This window comes from Lytechinus variegatus, chromosome 2, assembly GCF_018143015.1.
Source record: "Lytechinus variegatus isolate NC3 chromosome 2, Lvar_3.0, whole genome shotgun sequence".
Classification (NCBI taxonomy): Eukaryota; Metazoa; Echinodermata; class Echinoidea; order Temnopleuroida; family Toxopneustidae; genus Lytechinus; species Lytechinus variegatus.
Window position 1 is genome coordinate 3,662,531 of NC_054741.1, and position 19,497 is coordinate 3,682,027.

The 19,497-nt window shown below is 34.3% G+C and overlaps 1 protein-coding gene across 1 annotated transcript; it reads right to left on the reverse strand.

The window, feature by feature from the left end:
* Positions 1-531: 531 nt before the first annotated feature.
* On the reverse strand, positions 532-19,142 carry LOC121407089 (cysteine and histidine-rich protein 1-like). Its single transcript, XM_041598015.1, has 5 exons — positions 18,868-19,142; positions 14,953-15,191; positions 3,982-4,193; positions 2,856-3,094; positions 532-1,857 (listed from the first exon to the last, which is right to left on the reverse strand). The coding sequence occupies exons 1-5, from the start codon at positions 19,072-19,074 to the stop codon at positions 1,705-1,707; spliced, it is 1,050 nt and encodes a 349-aa protein (XP_041453949.1). The 5' UTR covers positions 19,075-19,142; the 3' UTR covers positions 532-1,704.
* Between the last annotated feature and the right edge of the window lie 355 nt (positions 19,143-19,497).

Consider the following 19,497-nt stretch of genomic DNA (forward strand, 5'->3'; position numbering starts at 1 on the left):
TTATGTTTTAGTATTTTGAAAACATACACCCACTGGACATTACGATCACTAGTACACTGAACACAAAACATTATACTCTGTATTGCTATATCTTTCTAATTTGCTACATATAGACTTTAAATCATTTATGATGCAATAAATATTTAGTTAGTAATATTAACAAGAAAAATGTACAATAATTGGGAAGGACATGTCTGTATGTACATACACACAATATTCTATTACAAACATATATCTGTAAAAAGCATTATACATCCAATAGGTTCAAGAAGAAATATTGTTTAATTGATCTAATTTGAGTTGAGCAGATCATTATCTGTCTTATTTACAATGCACCTCAATATTGTCCCTATTGTTCGGTTTAATTTCGAATTATATTTCTTGTACTGATGTTATAAGTAGTAAAGAAAATCATGCAGGAATAATCTACTATCATAATGATGAATAAGCCAGTATATCAATACCAACTATATTTTAGGGGCTATCTAAGCTCACTATTTTACAGCTGTTTTATTTCCTTTCTTTTTCTATTATATTTTTTGCAAAATGTTACTTTACAACTGCAATTTTCTCTTCCTCATTGTTGACACCCAACTAATAGTGAAAAGAGACAAAAGAACCATGAGGGTTACTTTTTCAATCATAATATTATGTAGGTGAAATATATTATGACCATCCAGTTAAAATTTATAAGAATTCCTTTAAGAAGTTTAAAATATAAATTTGGGATTAAGAAAATAAAAATATAGGAAAATCAGCTCATCGGAAAAAGGTAACAATTCATCTACCTAATATGCAAATACGGAGCCATAAAATCAAACCCAAAACAAGAAACCAGCATTTCTTTAAAGGCTATACTTTCATGGACTGTTGTTAGTTTCAACACATCCCATGCAAGAATGAGTCTCAAACTTGAATTCCTCTTTTCCCCTGTCCTGTGGAGCCCTCTAAAACTCTGATTAAAGGAAGTATGATCATAAGTTGATCAATTTTGACAGGTTATAAACCATTCTATAGCTTGGGATCTACTTTTTCAAACTACTGTAAATGGAAAAAGGAAAATGTATTTTTGCTGACTATTTTCTACATCTCTTTATTCCATCAAATGGATGACACTGCTATACTTCCTACAAAAATTTTAGGCCTGAGTTCACACTGAGTGCATCAATATATTTCCTCATAAAAATACACTTTGTTTTCTTACAAAATTACACCTCCTCACCTGTATAATGTATTTACATCATGCCAGCACAGTGCAGTATAATATACAGTCTATGTACAAGTCCATTTGCGTTTTATTACACATTAGAGCCAGAACCAACACATAAAAGTTTGCCATGAATGCTTAGAGGAATAGTTATTTACGATGTGATTTCATGTCGGGTTATTGTAAAATCTATGGAAAAATGATCATACATTTTTGTGGTAGGAATAATTTCTTTTTTATTTACTTTAGCTTGTGATTCTCTCTTGCATAATTTTTTTTTATCTTGCAACATTTTTTATTAGCAGGCACTACTTGATATTTCATGTACACATCTTATTTCATGAGGAAAATAATTCAATTTCTCTTTTGAAAGGGGGGATCTATTTAAGATGGTTGTTTCTACTGTGAATGATAACTTTGTGCAAATCATGCTCTCTAGCAAGCATTTCTCAAAGATGAATTTTTTTGTGATTTTAGTTGTTGGTCCTGTCCGCTCTTTATTTTGGTATTTGGAACATGATAACTCTGACGTTGATAGTCTTGGATGCCAGGATTTTGTTGCATTCTGCCGAGTCAATAAGGGGGATGTTATTGTACGGACTATCCGTCTTCTCTGGGGTGAATTCAAAGCGATATACATGCGGCTCAATCTGTCATGAGAGAGGACAGAAACAAGACATCTATAACAATCATCTGCATAAATCTAACAATTGTGCAAATAACATACTAAAAGGTACATTTATCAAGCTCTACTTTTATCTCGAAGTAGGATATATTTAGGAGATATATGAACAACCATTACTACATGTTGCAATACGAGTGTTGAATCATTTATAAACAGAGAAAACAGATATTTTTTTATACATCTGTGTTGTTGTTCATCAAAATCAAAGTTTATTGTTGGTTATTGACTGAGGCTAAAAGGAAATGATTTCTTATTCTTTTTATGACAAATTAAATTATGGAAGTTCAAGTCAGTTAAATGCAGTGCTTGTTAAGTCCGGTTTCACAATCCTACATGAATGAGCACTTGAGAGGTTTAAATGAGACAATTTCACAGCCTGTAACAGGAGAACAATCAAACTGTGGCTTTCACGGATCCTCTTCAAAGAACTTCTCTTGTGAATGGTAAAAGATTTACGACGATCTGATCAATCGCAACTATGGACGGTCAGCATACATGTATGCATGTTTGTTCAAAATATTTTTTAGCTATGATGTATATTCATGCATTCATTGTTTTCTTGAAAATTCATTGCACTTCTCTTTGTATACAAAGGACTTTGTGCAAATTTTCACAGAAAAAAATTATGACACTGATGGATTTCCATAGTTACGATTGATCGGATCAATCGTATCTCTTTGTAAGATGGGGCCATGTTCTACATGTACATGTATGCTACTCAAACCCTACCCTAGCTGAAATTTGTTGATTTCAAACATGTTATCATTAACAAGTCCTATGCAACAAGACCATGTATGCCTTCCAGTTGCATGAAAGTTTCTGCTATGGTAACTTTGCCATCCAATGTTACAATGATGAACATCAAATTAAAATCAAGGATATCATGGAAGTTGGATGGCAAAGTCACCATAATAATAACTTTTAAGCAAAATAAGACAGTTGAATCTCTGTGAGAATGCTCACCTTAGCATCACTGAAAGGCCCATTGAGGATCATAAACTGCATGACAAGGTTGGAGGTGATGCGGCTCTTAAGAGAGAGTTGGAAAGCGATACGACGCTCTAGTGTATGAGATGGATTCCTCTCGTCATCGTTAACCCTGGCTTTGACTACCCATTGCTGGTTGAGGGCAGAGAAACGACTCGTTTCGTAGTACAGCTTGGTGATGAAATCATCTGTACGGTATGGCCTCAACTGCAAATCTACCAATCACAAATCATAACATAAAATTTGAAAGATTAATCAAATTGGATAATGCCCCGAATTAAAAATTCCTTTTGAAATCATCTTTCATAATTTCTTTGAATTTTTGGTGGATTTTTAAATTCAAAATCAGCAAGTATAATTTCTACAATGCCTGCTTTGCTATGCCATAATGTATATTACTCTCTTAGAAGTTTAACTTGTAAATGGGGAAAAGGAAATTGGAAAGATAGGATGGGATAAGAACAGAGGCATTAACTGAAATATGCAACCAATTTTTTTTTACATATTGAACTTCAGAAGGATGCACTATGACATTTCTTCTGCAAATGCACTGTATAATGTCTGCATACATTATCCAAAGGGATATTGGGGTTTGAATGGTGATCTGAGGTATAGAGTTGGATCAAATAACAAAAATTAACTTTCAAGGCTTGTTCACATATGTCTTTATGAACAACTTCATGTTAAAGTCACATCAACGAAAACTGACTCCAAATCAACCGAGGGTATGTCATCAGCCATAATACTTTGGTGTGGAGTGGGTTTTGCCGACGTGTCTTTAGCATGTACTGCAAAGGAAAGGGAAGTTCAATGACTATTCACATGTCTGTGTAGTGAAATGCCAATGCAGTAGAATTATTTTTAAGGAACCTGTTGGGTTTTTCATAAAGCTGTTCGTACGCTAAGAGCGACTTAAAGAATGACTGGTGAACCTTTCTTGTGGTAAATGGTATATTCATTGGGGATGGTTTATCATGTAAGAAAAGTTCACCAGTCGTTCTTAAGTTGCTCTTAACTAACGAGCAGCTTTATGAAACGGCCCCCTGGTTGGTTTACCAAAGCATATAAGTGAATACGCCCCCAAGCATTTTCTGATTCTTACCATTGAAAGTGATCTTCTCATAGGACAAGAGCTTGACAACATTCCTCAGGACCTTTGTATCCTCATCCCTCCCAGATTCCTTCTGTTGGATGGCCTCCAGTACCTCACTGCCAGTCTTATTGGGATAGACACACCCCTCTTCATGCCCCTCCAAACCATGGTGCGGTCCTTGCCAGGAACAACCAATCTGATAGTACTTACACTTAGTTACCCTGTTCATATGCATTTTAGTCAACGATTCATTACAACATAGCAAAGAAAACAAGTAACAGAGGAAAAGAATGGGAGGAAAAGGGGGAGAAAATGGGAGAAAATTGAAATTAGATGCTTGTATATGATTAATTTTGCCTTGAACAATCAATATGAAACAGTACTAAGTTTTCTCCAATGATATAAAAGGAAATAACAATCAACATCACTTACCTTTCCTTCAGGAACACTAGTATATATACCTGAGGCATGTAACATCAAGTTTGGTAATTGATCATAGTTCTAATTTTTATGATTGATCACACATGAGAATCAATGCAATCAATTATATAAATCAGTGCTATAATCAATTACTAAATTTGATGTTACAGGGCCCAGATGTAGAATATGACATTGTATATTTTTTTTAAAAAGTATTTTCTGTGAAATAATGATATTAATGCATGTTGATATATATGATACTTTCATTATAACTATCATTATTATTACTCTTGTTATCAGTACTTCCTGATATGATCAGGGTTTTTTTATTTCAATATTCTGTTTTGACAACTAAACCTTATATCTCAATAATAGGCTCAGTGGCTTAATTTCTTCAGATAGAAATCTTGAATTTGGAACTGAAATCACTTGACAGGTTATCATGTCATTAAAAAAAAATTCTCTTAAGTTTGAAATACAAGGTTTCTTGCCCTAGCAATAATATGTTTTCCTTTTTTTCATATTGTTTCCTTTAAAATTTAAATTGGTACAAAGTGATTTATTTGTGTATTATCTGCTACATTTAGAACATTTAAGTTGACGTAGAAGAATAAGACAAATCCATATATCTCAAGTATATCAGAAATCAAACAAGGTTGTTTTCAAATAAATATCATATTGATATTGGAAGGCAATTTCAGAAGGGAAAAATTATGAGATGATAACTTTCATGAACTATATTTTCTTATATAAATGATTTCCATTACAGAAACTCAGAAGATGTATGGATATGTTTTATTTCATCTGAAATTTAAAGATATTACTATGTCTTTTTTGTTGGTTAAATTGTGTCAAAGTTTGAGGATATGATTTTCCCCCATTTTTTCCGGCACAGACCCAGACAAAAACCGATTTAGTCTGCTGATGAGAGATAGTACAGAGAATTGAGAGAGAGAGAAGGGAGAGATGGAGGAAGAAGAGTAAGAAAGGGAAAGTTGGAAGGAGAGGGAGCAATGGAGGAACAGAGAGAAAGGGGAGAGAAAGAAAAGAGTGAGAGTTAAAATTATTCCCAAATCAGGATAATACTACATTTGTGTATGTGTACATTCATGGAGCCCTATGAATTTTAGTTTTGTCAAATGAAATCATAAATGAATTTGTGTGCCTTTAAATGTGTACATGTGTAGGGATCTATGTCTTGTGTAAAAAAAGTAATCTGAAAATACCAGAGAGAAATTCTTTGGGGAATAGAAGGGGAGGAATTCAAATAGGATTATTGGAAATCCACTCAGCCCATCCTTATTAGCAGATACTCTACATAAAGATCCTAGCTACATGTACAGGTACATGTATGTACATGTGGATATCTTTATAAAAAAATCCAAATAAATGACTACAAAGATTCTGCACGAACGATTTACAGCATAATAACATTTTTTTCTAATTATGAATATTTTTGCTTGTATTTTGGTGTAATCAGTGATTATGCACCAGTGATTACATTATAAAATATCAAACCATGATAAAGCGAACTGAGTAATAATTGAGAATTTACCTAGCATAATTCCTATGTATATTCCATTATTTGTTTTGTTTTTCTATTCTCAATAGAAAACAGACGGTGTATCGCTGGCCAGAAAATAAACTTGTACAGTAGTTTTCACCACAGTACAGATTAGCTGTGTAAAAAATTATATAAAAACTGTGAAATTATTGATTTAATAACTAATAATAGCAGTTATGAAATCTGTGTGTGAAATTCATAACAAGCCCCCCCCCAAAAAAAAAAAGGAAAACAAGAAAAAAAATCTCTACTAGCTTAATGCATATGGGTGCTGTTTCTAGTACTGGTACTGTATATCTATTGAGCCATGGTAGTACATTTTGTACATTATTTAGTATGTATGGAGATCAATGCACATCTGATTATCAGGGTAGAAAGCTTGTATATTGCAACGTTTGCAATATTCATGGCGAGCATCAACCAGTATTTGAAATCAAACAGTTGTAAATTCTGATTCATCCAGGAAAATATATGAAAACATCTCTTTTCACATGGATTTACAATTCTTCAGAGAATATGTTTTATGTGCGATCTTGGTTGTTTCTACCACATGTCTTGAGTTTGAAAATTACTTTGAACTCAAATTCTGGCAATGGATGTGGCTTTATACTCCTCCCTTTAAAATTGGAATTAATTAGCCTTATATTAATAAGGGGGTGTGGATGGGTATTTTATCAATATAACCTTATATCCTAATATCAGAAAGGATTTGTGAGTAAATTTTCTCTTATAATATGCCCCGACTTCAATTGAGCACTATTCTAAAGTTGCCAAGGCTGGTTTAATATTTCCCTTTAATTGTGTCAGAGCGCTCATATTTCCCGTCTGGCTATCATTACTCACTGATGTTACCTCCATAGGAACTTCATGGGTACAGTTTAATTTCCATCACTTCCCCATAGCACAGCAGTGCTTTTACTATGATGTGCAATAATAATAGGCATGGTGATGAAATATTATTTCACTACTTGTGGGCTCGCTCACTGATGAAAGATATTAATTACATCTCTTACTGAACTAATGATTTCATTTGAAATGTAAACAGATTTCTAGTGTATACCATATTTTAAGTCTCAGGATAACTCATTAGAGATTGATATATTATATCAAAATCTTTTAATTATTTTGCAAATATCATATTCTGTATGACAACTATTAAATAGTTTATTGAGATTTATGAATGTATAAGGGCTAATTTTCAAAGCTATTTTGATTTTGAAGGGGGAGGGGGCTATACTTTCATCATTTCAAAGGCCACCTAGTTCTTATTTCACATTGTATATTATTCAATTTTTCACTTTGCATTATACGCTTTATATGTTCATTTTACTATAAAAAGAAGCAAAGCTGTTTTTCAATCATGAATGTTTATATTTTTGTAGTAAAGTGAATTTGAGGCCATACTTAAAGAAAATGAATACCCAAAATAATTTGTTTTTCAGGAATTTAGGGAATGATTTGGCAAGGCAAACTGTCCCCCCCCCCCCCCAGTAAATTATGACATTTACTTCAATTATATTTTTGAACTTTATTATCCAATATGATTTTCTACTAATTTATACATTTTTTGGCAATTATTTCATCAAATTGAAGTGCAATATGAATGAATTCATTTAATTTACTTCTCTTATGATATTTATGTATGGTTGGTGTAATATTGTTTCAGTATGTGTAAGTCAGTATGTTTCAGTTTCAGTGCGTATTTATGCCAATTTCAGTAACACTATTTCTTTCTATCATACCTGTATGATTCACCATACATACTCATTCTTTGTTTAACCAAAGAAATTTATGAATGTATAGAGTACAGTCTACAATCTAAGAACTAGTTTGCATTCATGAATAGCACTATATCAGATAAAAGAATGCATGTAATCATATTTTGACACAAAATCACCAATCAACAGAGTACCCACAAGTTTTTCATCTTCTCTTTAATTCCCCATATTTTGAGCTATATTCAATCTTAATTTCTTTTTCTTTTCATTTTTTTCTCCTTTTTTTCTAGTTCATTTTTTATCATTTTAATTATTGTGTTATACAAAGTTTGGAATAGCAATCCTAATAAAAATCACATTCATTTACACTGTCCTACACTTTTTCTCTGTATACACGACTGGCACAAAATACAATAAAACCTTATTTATGATTGCCCTATGATCGTGGGTAACATCGAATATGGTATAATTTTGCATAAAAATATGATCACAGCATTCTTAACATTATTTCTCAAAATAAATGTTTACATATATTTGAAACACACACACAAAGCAAAATGAAAAAAGCTTTATGATGATAAGAGTTTCCTTTGAGCTTTTTCAGCAATTTCACAGAAAAATGCTGGTAGTCATCAAATAAAAAAAGGGCAACTGAAATATCATTCATGATTGACAATTATATACAAAAAGAAAAACCCCAACAATTCTTCCTTCACACTCAACAATGTGATTTAAAAAATAAAGCATTTTTTAAAATCTTCCCATTACAAAATCCCCATTTATCATAAAATATGAAACCATCTCCATATTTTAAACAAATAAAGATTTAATAATGGAAGGATTCTCTCTTATGGTCATTGTATACTGTTTGAATGGACTAATTGGGCAATATTTTACATGCTGCAGAATCATTGTGAAGAAAAAAAGAGAAAATTTATATTTGATTTTAATGACTTCTAAACAATAAAGATGAAATATTTCATGACACAGAGTTAGGTGTAAAAGGAAAAATGTTTTTGAATAGGAAAATCATTTTGCATATAATTTCCTCAATCATATAAAAAAAATATTTGTAAATGACCATTCTTTTGTTCAAGACGATTACCAGCAAATTCTCTGTTAATCTAAAATAAATGTAAAATAAACAAAAAGAATAATATTAATGTCTCAATGGAAGCTTGCTTAATGTATTTCAGGTAGTACTGAACATTTAATTGTAGAACTACCGGTATCCAACCAATTAAATAAATAATCTTAATAAAGATAATTATTCAGTGAAGAATGAAAATAATGTAGAATGGCAATTTTGTTCTGTCAACTCCAGACAGTTCCAATTAAAATCAGGAAATGTGTCTGCATGTTCCTGTGGACATCTGTTCCAGTCCTTTTGATAAAAAGTTTTTAAAAAAGGAGGCGGGGGCATCTCTGCAATAAAGCACTTCTCGATCTTCCACTGGTCATCATGCATGGCACTGCTTAAAGGGCAAGTTTACCCCAACAAAAAGTAGACTTGATTAAATAGAGACAAATCAAACAAACATGGTGCTGAAAAATCATCAATATTGGCTGTTGAATATGAGTGTTATGATTTTTTTTAAAGTTCCTTTATTTTTCACAAAATATTTATGTGCTACCCCGTGATACGCAAATGAGAGCCAATGATGTCACATACTCAATACTGTTTTGTATTTTTTATTTGGAATATATCATTTTTATTTCAGATTTTACAATTCAGAAGCATCTTCCCTGTATCACAATAGGATGATTCAAACCCTTTTTCACAAGACATTGCGGTAAAATGAAGATGTTTCATATTTCATACAATAAAATACCCCCTAAAAAGTGAGTGGGTGATGCTAGCAGTTTCCTCATTTGCATACCAACCAGTATGTGTACTGTACATATAACTATTTTCCTAAATTAAGCAGAACTTCAAATTGCCATGTAATATCTGACTTTGATTGATTATTTTCTCGCACTATGCTTGTTTGATTTTTCTTTTTTAATTCATATCAAATTTTTGTAGGGATAGACTTGCCCTTTAAAAGACGCAGATTACCAGGAGAGAGGGAGAGAGAGAGAGAGAGGCATCTCAAATATGACATGTGTGAAGGGAAAGTATCAGTTTCATACAGCCTAAAGAAGATACACTGCTGCTGATGTTGCATACTACATCCCTTCTCTCCTTGCCAAATGAGATGTTTGAAGGCCAAGGGAAGACAAGCGTGCATCTACAACAATTTCTTTTTTTCCCAATCCAGTATATGTCGTTGCTTTGCCCGAGTTCAAGCATCAATATATACCCATCTGCACTGGAAGCTGTATCTGCAGCACTTAGTGTAATGAATGTGACCTTTCTTATTATGGTTGAGCTACCATGCTCGTCCCTGTTGATATTTTGGAGGTAATCAATTGGGCAGGATGGAATGTCAATTGGGCTTATGTACGTTTAACATAAATTGACTAACCAATATACATGTACATGTAGGTTCATAAAGAATGCACAGAATCCACAGTGAGAACTCCCCCTCTGTTCATACATATTTCCAAAACATAATTATCATTGGTAAAAAAAAGGAGAGGTGAAACAACTGCTTTTGGTAAGAGGGGGTAGGATTCTCAGTTTCAGCCCTTTCAGGCTCTCAACAAACCAAAGGATTGATGTACATGTACATGTATGTAGGTGAGAATATAGTTTGTCCAATGCACATCTCAAAATTCCACTTTTTCCACCCACATGATAACCCCCTTTTCTTTCATTTTATTTTCATTTTCAATTTATTGTCCTTGTTAAAAAAATATGTAAGCATCTGTCACTATTCAAAAGTGATGTTTTTGTTTTATTTTGTTAAAAATTGCACCTCAACAATTTTTAGAGACAACAGGAATGACACCACAGAAATTTTTATAGCTGGGTAAATTGTGAAGCGTAGTGAGTGGAGCACTTGCCCCATACACACCAAGCCTCCATTGGCCCACTTTTGGGCCCATGGTGGGGTCCAGGGGCCTGAATTGCAGAAAGAGTTGCGTTTAAATGCAAGTTAAAATATCATGCGCACATCCCAAATACAGGTGCTTCATTGGCTGAAAATCAAATTGTGCAAGATTTTTTGAATTGCATTTGGTTGCAACTCTTTTGGCAACGGGCCCCAGGTGTTGTAAAAATTTGTACAAGGAAAATCAGGATAAACAAGGCAAATTTATGGCCCATAATACACGGGCCATGTTTTATGCAGCTTATTAAATGTAAATGTAGCATTGGGCAACCTTTTTCTGAATTCATGGATACGCCCCTTCTACAATCATTCACTTGTTTTTTACCAAAAGTTTGTATCTGGCCAAGCCCTACCCACTTTTCAGTTCAATAAAAAGATCAGTAATCCTGATAGCCTCGAATTTTGCAGGCAATGACGTAAAACCATGAAACAAAAATCTGCTCACATGATCGAGGTCAACTAAAAGTCACGTCATGCCAGCCAACACTATTTTTTCAACCAGCCCATATTTGTAACTTGTGTACATGTACCTAATTAGTATTCCAGTCCATGCACATAATTACATGTCAGATCAGATGTACATGTATGCTAGGGTCACTGTTATCTTGTTATGAGGACGTTCTTGTATTTTTTTTCTTGTCAATAATTATTTCTGAAGGGAAAATTATATAAAGGATATGGGGTTCAAAATTATTTGTGGATTTAAAAATGAACATTGTGATATACCATTTTGACAAAAGGTGCCACAAAATGTCAATTTTCAAGATAAAATTTTTGAGTATTAGGATAACATGTACGCATGACATGACCTTACACATAGTTTGTTATCAGTGGGGTGGAGTGGAATGTAGAGAGAGCATGATAATTGGTTTCAATTTTTCCCTCTAGGCCATTTTGTATGCACAGGTACATAATAATTGATAAAGATCACCTCTGCCGAAAACAGATTTTTCATCAACTGCAAATGGGTATATATTGCGCTACATTTAGTCTCCTGCTAATACTGGATCCTTTGCTTTTCTGTAACCCACAGAATAAAGAAGGTACAAGAAAAATCAATAATAATAATAAAATCAAGAATTGCTGAGCCACAACGCTCCATTGATGCTAAGAAGAACATGGTCCAAATCCAGCGAGCGCATTAAAAAAAAAATTGAGACAGGAAGCATGCGATGACGCTCACTTTAATTTTTAGTCTGCAACAAAGGAAGAGACTTCTTTCCTCCTTGAAAACAGGGCTCCCACACATCATGGTGAACTTTGTTTGCTGCAAGTCTTGGTAACATTTTTACAGAGTTGAGATATCTGAAAAATCTGGCGTACCATATTTTCAAACCACTTTACTTCACACACAATGCTTGTTACTAATAAAAGAATGAAAAGTGAAACAAAGAAGGGAAAGTTTGTTCAAACATACTACCAAACTTAATATTGTGGTGTGTGTGTGTTAGGAAAGCTGCATGTGACTGAATTTTTCCTAAAACCATTTATCAAGTTCACATTTTGTGTAAAATAGTAGTCAAAATTTTGTTCTCTTCAGAAATCGAACGGTTTGCTGTCATTAAAATTTCAAAAAATTTAACAAGGAATATAAAAAAATATTAAGAAAATTCAATTTTATTGAAGTTTTCATACAACCCAAAACTCTGATATACATGTACATCTTTTTTAAGAATGTAATATGATAATCAATTTTCGTGTTATTTCTTTGTTTGGACAATAATTACGCTTATTACGATTTATAAGGTGCACTGACAATTTTCATTGACAGGGTAAATAAAAATAAATAAAATGAATAAAATAATTTTCATTGACATGTAAGTTGGATATTTGTTAAGAAAGATCAGTTGAACAGCTAGCTGCACAAAATTTCAATCATGAAAGAATATTGATACCCTTTTCCTCATAAAATTTAAAATTTATGGTTCTGAAGCACAAAGAATACATTTATGGACCTGATATATGCAGGATGCAGAAAACATATATTTGACACATCATAAAGCCTCTATTGAATGTTATAGTTTCACATGAGTGAACTCTTTCACTATATGGCAATATCACATGTTAAATACACCAATTGCATCAGGCACAGTGGCCCTTGACAGAACACTTTTATGCTCCAACAAAGTACTTTCAAATTCAATATTTGATAAAAAAGCCAGTGCACATAGAAAAAAAAATCAATTACAAATAAGGGGTGTGGAGCATATCCTTTCTTTAATCATTCTAGATGAAAAAAGCTCATAAAATATGAAAATTCTGAGTTTCGTACTAATTAAAAAAAAAATGAATTTATCATATGGTTTAGCCCTAATAGAAAGCAAAGCCAAATAACTGCTTGATGACTGAAGAGACATCATATGGAATCACATTTTTTCATTGTCATATCCATTAAAGCAATGAATCTATTGACATTTATGTTTAATATCTAGCCTTGATAGCATTACAATTTTCAAAATATTACTACAGTAGGCACATGATATTTAGCAGAATTATACCTGAATTGGCAGGCAAAAAGAATGGCTATTTTGGTATCAAAGTTCATATGTTATCTCCTACTTTGAGCCATGTTATTTGAATAGACATACAACTAATAAAGAAATTGTCTCTTTTTTCCCCATCACACTGTGCATGTTTTCTCCAAGGCCATGGCAATCAAATTAATTTGCTGTAAGGGAGTCTATCTGCCTGACGCTGTTTTGTCTTAATTCAAATTCCCCAAGACTATAATAGAATCAATTTCCAAATAGAGCTCAGCCAACATGCATAATGCTTTCACTTGGTAGTTGAATGTCTGTACAAGGATTGTTTCATGAGAATTGTTACCGATTTTTTGTTTTACTTCATTACAGTATCTGAGCAAGCCCTCCTTGATATAAACAAGAGAGGGTTTATGACCACCATGGTTTACCACATATAGAGGCGCCTTACAGAAAGTCAGAACCTTGTCTTTCATGCAAGAATCCAACAAATATCATTCTAATCCTCACATTGATTCATTTTTCAAAAATGAGGAATGTGGCAAAGGCCACTTTGAATGATTTATAGTGCCTTGACAATGGGATCCTGGCTGAGAGACATAGCTTTAACTTCTGACAAGGTTCCCTATACTTCCCTGTCATAGAGCTGTACAGGTAAAGGTAACATTTTTTAAATATTATTATCAAAAGTCATAATTTTTATTTTGTTTTGTCAAAAGTTCATTTTAGGCTTAAATAAAAATGTTGTGGTTGGCATTTTAAATTCCCCTTTTCTTGGATAATGAATACAAGATTTTTTTTTGCAATAACTTAATTTCTTTATTACAGTAATCAAAATTTTCTATCCTCTTTCCCCCAAAAAAGTATATCCAGAGATCTATGCCTGATCACAAAATTAATGTTACAATTTTGTCTCCAAACCAGCAACATTTAAGGTATGTAAATCTGACCAATTTACTGAATTTCTTCTCTCAAGCTTCTAAATAGTAAATTGAAGAAATATCAGTGACAATCAATTGTGAGTATTGTGTATTTACTAAAAAAATATATATGAAGAGATTAAAAAAACCCATCATATATTCAGAAAATGCTGATTTGACAGAAAAATACTCACAGCTGTATAATGAAATTAAACATTTTATTTGTGATCAAGTAATGTTATAGGACAGAGCTACTTAAAGCTATATGAAAATATATCAATGTATTCCCTAAATTACCCATCAATGAATATAATAATTACTCAAATTCATCAAGGGCTTTCCAAAAAAGACTAAAAATCATTTTCTGATATTCCTTTTGATTATTTTTCTTTTAAACACTGCCAAACCAGAGAGTTGGAACTGCAACGATGACTTGCTCATAGATACTGATTTTTTTTTTTTGTAAGATTAAGTTTAGTGAGAGAGGAAAAAGCAGCATTCAAAGGCAAGGTGCACTGGAAGCCATGTTTCCAACATGAGGAGTGTACGAGGAGTACACCATACTTACCCGTTACCAAACCTTGCAAACGTTTGCACATCAGGGGCACGAAAAACATGTAGCTGACATGTACTGCCACCACTTGGTCGGAGCTAGGACAATGGTTGGGGATCCCGAAGAAAGAGCTGCGTGAGCAATTGAAACAACATCACATTGAATAAAACTTGAGGACATTCTTGGTAATTCATGCCCTAGCCTAGCCTATCCTAGCAAATGTCCTTACTCTACGGCCTTAACTAAACCCCCGACTACCGCGACCTACATCCCTACTGGGGGTTGATACTTACTCCCTATTCCTATGCCCCGCAGACGGAGCTGGTTACCTTTCTGTACAGCCTTGTCTTTCGTGCTGGTCCAGCAAGTATCGTGGAAGCTTACGCGTGCAGTATCGGCAGCTGGCTGGAAGCTCACTGACGGCCTTCTCCACAGCCAAGTTACGGCTGCAGAGGTTTTTGCTGATCTCGCAACGGCAGTTGGGACATGTTGGCTGCTCGTCTTTTAGTCTTGAGTCTGCTAGCAGATGGGTGAAGCAACCAGCACACATCAAATGTCCATTGTTACACTGTATGCAAAAGAAAATAAATGTAGATTTTTCATCAACTAAATAAAAGGATGACATCATATTAGCTATCACTTCCTTAATATTATACATGTAACTGTCTCTTCAAACAGTAATTCTACCAGCCATAATACAATCAGCCCATTATAAAACAAGAGTGTCACTAACACAAGCACATAATATACCTGCCTGTAGTGTAACACATAAAATTGAGTAATGGTCAAGAAAGAAAAGTGCGACTTCACCTTTGACCTTCTGACCTCAAAATCAATAGAATTGCTGAGATCTACATGTATGCTAGTATCATACACACCAAATTACATGAGCCTATAGGTTAAGTTCAACTAAAGTTATCGCGTTAACATAGACTTCAGAAGGGTAAGATGAAAAACATGTCAGTGTGACCTTGACCTTTTGATGACAAAATCGATAAGATTCCTAGTATCCATGCTAGTATCATACACACCAACTTATATGAGCCCAGGTTAAGTTAAACTGACGTTATCGCGTCTACAAGGAATGCAGAAGGGCAAAATGAAAAATGTCAGTGTGATCTTGACCATTGACCTTTTGAACTTAACACTTCCTGGGATCCATGCTAGTATCATACACACCAAATTATATGAGCCTAGGTTAAATTACAATAAGGTCATCGCGTTTACAAGGACTTCCGAAGGGCAAGATGAAAAAATGTCAGCATGACCTTGACCTTTGACCTTAAAAATTTAATAGACTTCCTGGGATGCGTGCTAGTATTATACTCATTTAATTATATGAGCCTAAGTTAAGTTAGACTGAGGTTATCGCATTTATAAGGACTTCAGAAGGGTAAGACAAAAGTTTTGTCACTGCGACCTTTGACCTTTTGGCCTCAAAATCATTAAGCTTCCTGGGATCCATGCTAGTATCATACACACCAAGTTATATGATCCTAGGTTAAGTCAAACTGAAGTTATCGCGTTTACAAGGAAAAGTTAAACGGACGGATCGACGGACAGACAGACACAGAGACACCGAGCATGATATCATAATACGTCCCATCTAGGACGGGCGTATAAAAAAGTAGCAAATGTTTTTGCTATTTTACAAATGCAATCCATTTCATGTCGTAACGTCATTGAATTTAGTGATATTTGCCTTTTCTTTTTAATTTCAAGACTTATAATGTGGTTATGACTGAGGAAAAAAGGAATGCATATGACGTTACTTTTTTTTAATATTGTGGTATCTATAGGCAAACACATGAATTTCAAAGCAAAAGGACACAAACATTGTGGCCTTTTTGCATTTAAACAATACGCTCTAAACAGTATGGGCGCAAGCATTTATTGCTATGCAGTCATTTCTTCTGAGCTTTTTCTCTTTTGACAAAGACAAATGATACCCTACTTTGAGCTGATGATGAGTAATAAAGAGCTTTCTATCTGACCACTGTTCATGTAATACACCTCAGTAAAAATATAGCAATAACTAAAGATTATCGCCCCATCAGTAGGGTGTAGACCTACATGTATGCACACAATTTTCAGGGTCATACATATATCTGTAATTCACAGGGAGGACAGAAAACCCTGAACTATTTTGTTTACTTCCATGGAATGCAAAGAATGTGTATAATAAAAGAAATTCTAAATCCCCAATTCATACCAAGTGCTTCAAGAATTCCAGTCTGTGCAAGTGGAGGTTGTATCCCAAAATATGTGCATTACGTGCACTGTCTAATCAGGTGAATTTACTTTTAACAGGCTTTCAAGAAATTGGACGTACTATTGTAAAGAAAAGCATTGTTATTTGACAAGTAGATAGCTGACCACTGAATCCCTTTATTTGCAATTTGTGCCAAACTATAGTGCACAGGAATTTAGAGAGATTAAGGGAGAAATATTTCTTTTTAAATCAAGGTTCATGTAGGTAAATTATAGACCTGCTGAAATAAAGGCTCACTCTATCTTCATTGTAGAAAAGTTCTTGACTGTCAAAATGTTGTGAAATAACTCAATGTTTAAAACTGCCAAGACAAATACATAATACATGTATATAAACTGTAGCCTATAATCTAGGCAGAGGATGCAGTTATTGTCTTTGCTGTTATGCTGAACACAAGAGATACGTCTGATCTGGCGCGACTACACATTTGTGGCTGCGAAAGTGGATGCTTTGCATCCACAAATGCATAGTCTTTGCCAGATCAGCCGTACCTCTTGCGTTCAGCATAACAGCAAAGACAATAACTGCAGCCTCCGCCTACATAATAGGCTAGTATAACTGTTAAACCATGGAGCTCTGTAATAGCTCTATGGTTAAGCCTACATGTATCTGCAGTAAAACCCGTTTTTTACCCTCTGAACTGGGCATTAACACTGACTCATGTCTGGTCTTGCTGACTTGTGAAAATTTGACCACAAATAGTCTAGGCGATTGGTGAAAAAGTGTTGATTGTGACAAAAGCCTGAAACTTATCAAAATAACATTTTAAACATTTTCAGGGGAGGTGCCAAAATGATATTTCATACAGTATATGTATAGCAACAGTTGCTAGGAAACATATTTTCACTAGCAACCTGTACAAAGGACCAATGATATTAAATTGTTTTGATGCAAATTAGCATTTAAACTTCAAAATTCCTATCAAAATCATTTTTTTAACTGCATTGCCATGGTAACAGCATAATCTGTAAACATATATTGAACTACTTCATTGTCAGATCTGTGCTCATAAAATTTGGTACATACAATGGTCTAGAGCTAGAGATGAAAGGCACACTTTTCGCATTTGTCAGAAATTGTGATGCCATGGTTATATTATGGTAAGAAAGCCGGGAAAATTCATTGCAGATCAAAGCTACTTCCCCAGTTTTTACTGTGTAAGAAGTTTGGCACACATATTTTGGTAAAGATTCATTTTATGTTTGGAAACTCTATTACCATGGTAACAGCATAGGGCAGGAGTATTAACCACCTTCAGTTTAATATAGTGTGCTTCACAACTGGCACATTTAGGGAGGGGGTAGTTTGGAAAAGTGCCTACCCATACTTCAAAGGATTATTTACAGTCAATAATGCCTCCTCTACTGTCTGATGACACTGGTCGACTGGAGCTGAAAATATGATTGTGATATTATAAGCTCAAAATAGCAATGCAATTGTGATGCCAATCACATTATACAATAGATTTGATGGACAAAAAATAATGTCCAATACTACTTAGTATGCCTATCTAAGATAGGCATACTAAGTACTATCTTTTAACACAGTTAATGCCACAGATCTAGTCATTCTACACACGGGTCACGCCCACTAATTCCAGGGCAGTACACGGCCACGTCGCCAGCCAGCGCTGCAGTGCCAGAACAATACACTTCCAAGCAGATGTAAACAAAATGGTTGCGTCATGTAACGTGTGCCCTTTATCATGTTCCGTACCGACATCAACACAGGACAAATCTACGGTACACGAACTGAGGGTACCTTTGGAATATATTAAAAATATCTTAAATTAACAAAAACAACACCATACACACAATTGCTAATGTTTGACAAATATCGAATACACGACACAATAACGGAATTCGCAAAATTACATCCGCAAATCTCGAATATTATTGTTATTCTGTGCCAGAGGTTTCGATTGTTTTGGTTTCATCACTGTATGCTTTGAGTGCGGGAGTTGTAAACTAACCTGATATATTGTGAATGTTGGCAGATCCAAACAGACGGTGCAACACAAAATTTCGTTCAGTCTATCTTCCAGATTTTCTTCCTCGAGTTCTGGTGGTTTCTCTAGCCTTGGTTTTTTCTTCATCGGTTCGTCACATTCGGAACTTTCTCCGATAACATTAACAGACGAACTTGGTAGATGAGGAATTTGCTCTGCAATTTCAGCCATTGTTGTACGGGGGACGACCTTTCTCTCGCACTTTTCAATTTACACTAAATCGTCTCTCCCCATCGCATCTAATAATTCCCTCCGTGCAATCCAATGTCGTACGTAATAGAACGGTCTCGTAGAACTGGGTCACGGGCGACCAATCGCCATTCGTTATGCCATGTTGTCAACCTGGTATTGTCCAATCAAATTTCTTATCCGTTTACTCACCACGCCCTACAGACCGATCCACAAGTACAAAAGGGGTGAATAAAAATAAACGAGCGTATCAACGTAGCGGTCAAAATGATGGCACTGACGTGGAGCTCGAGCTAAACCCTCAAAAAATATTTTATATCTGTTGTTTTCAATGGAGAAGAGCGTAACGTTCCAGTTAATATTAAATCCATGTCACCAAATTTGCAGTTAGTTTTGCAGCTAGGC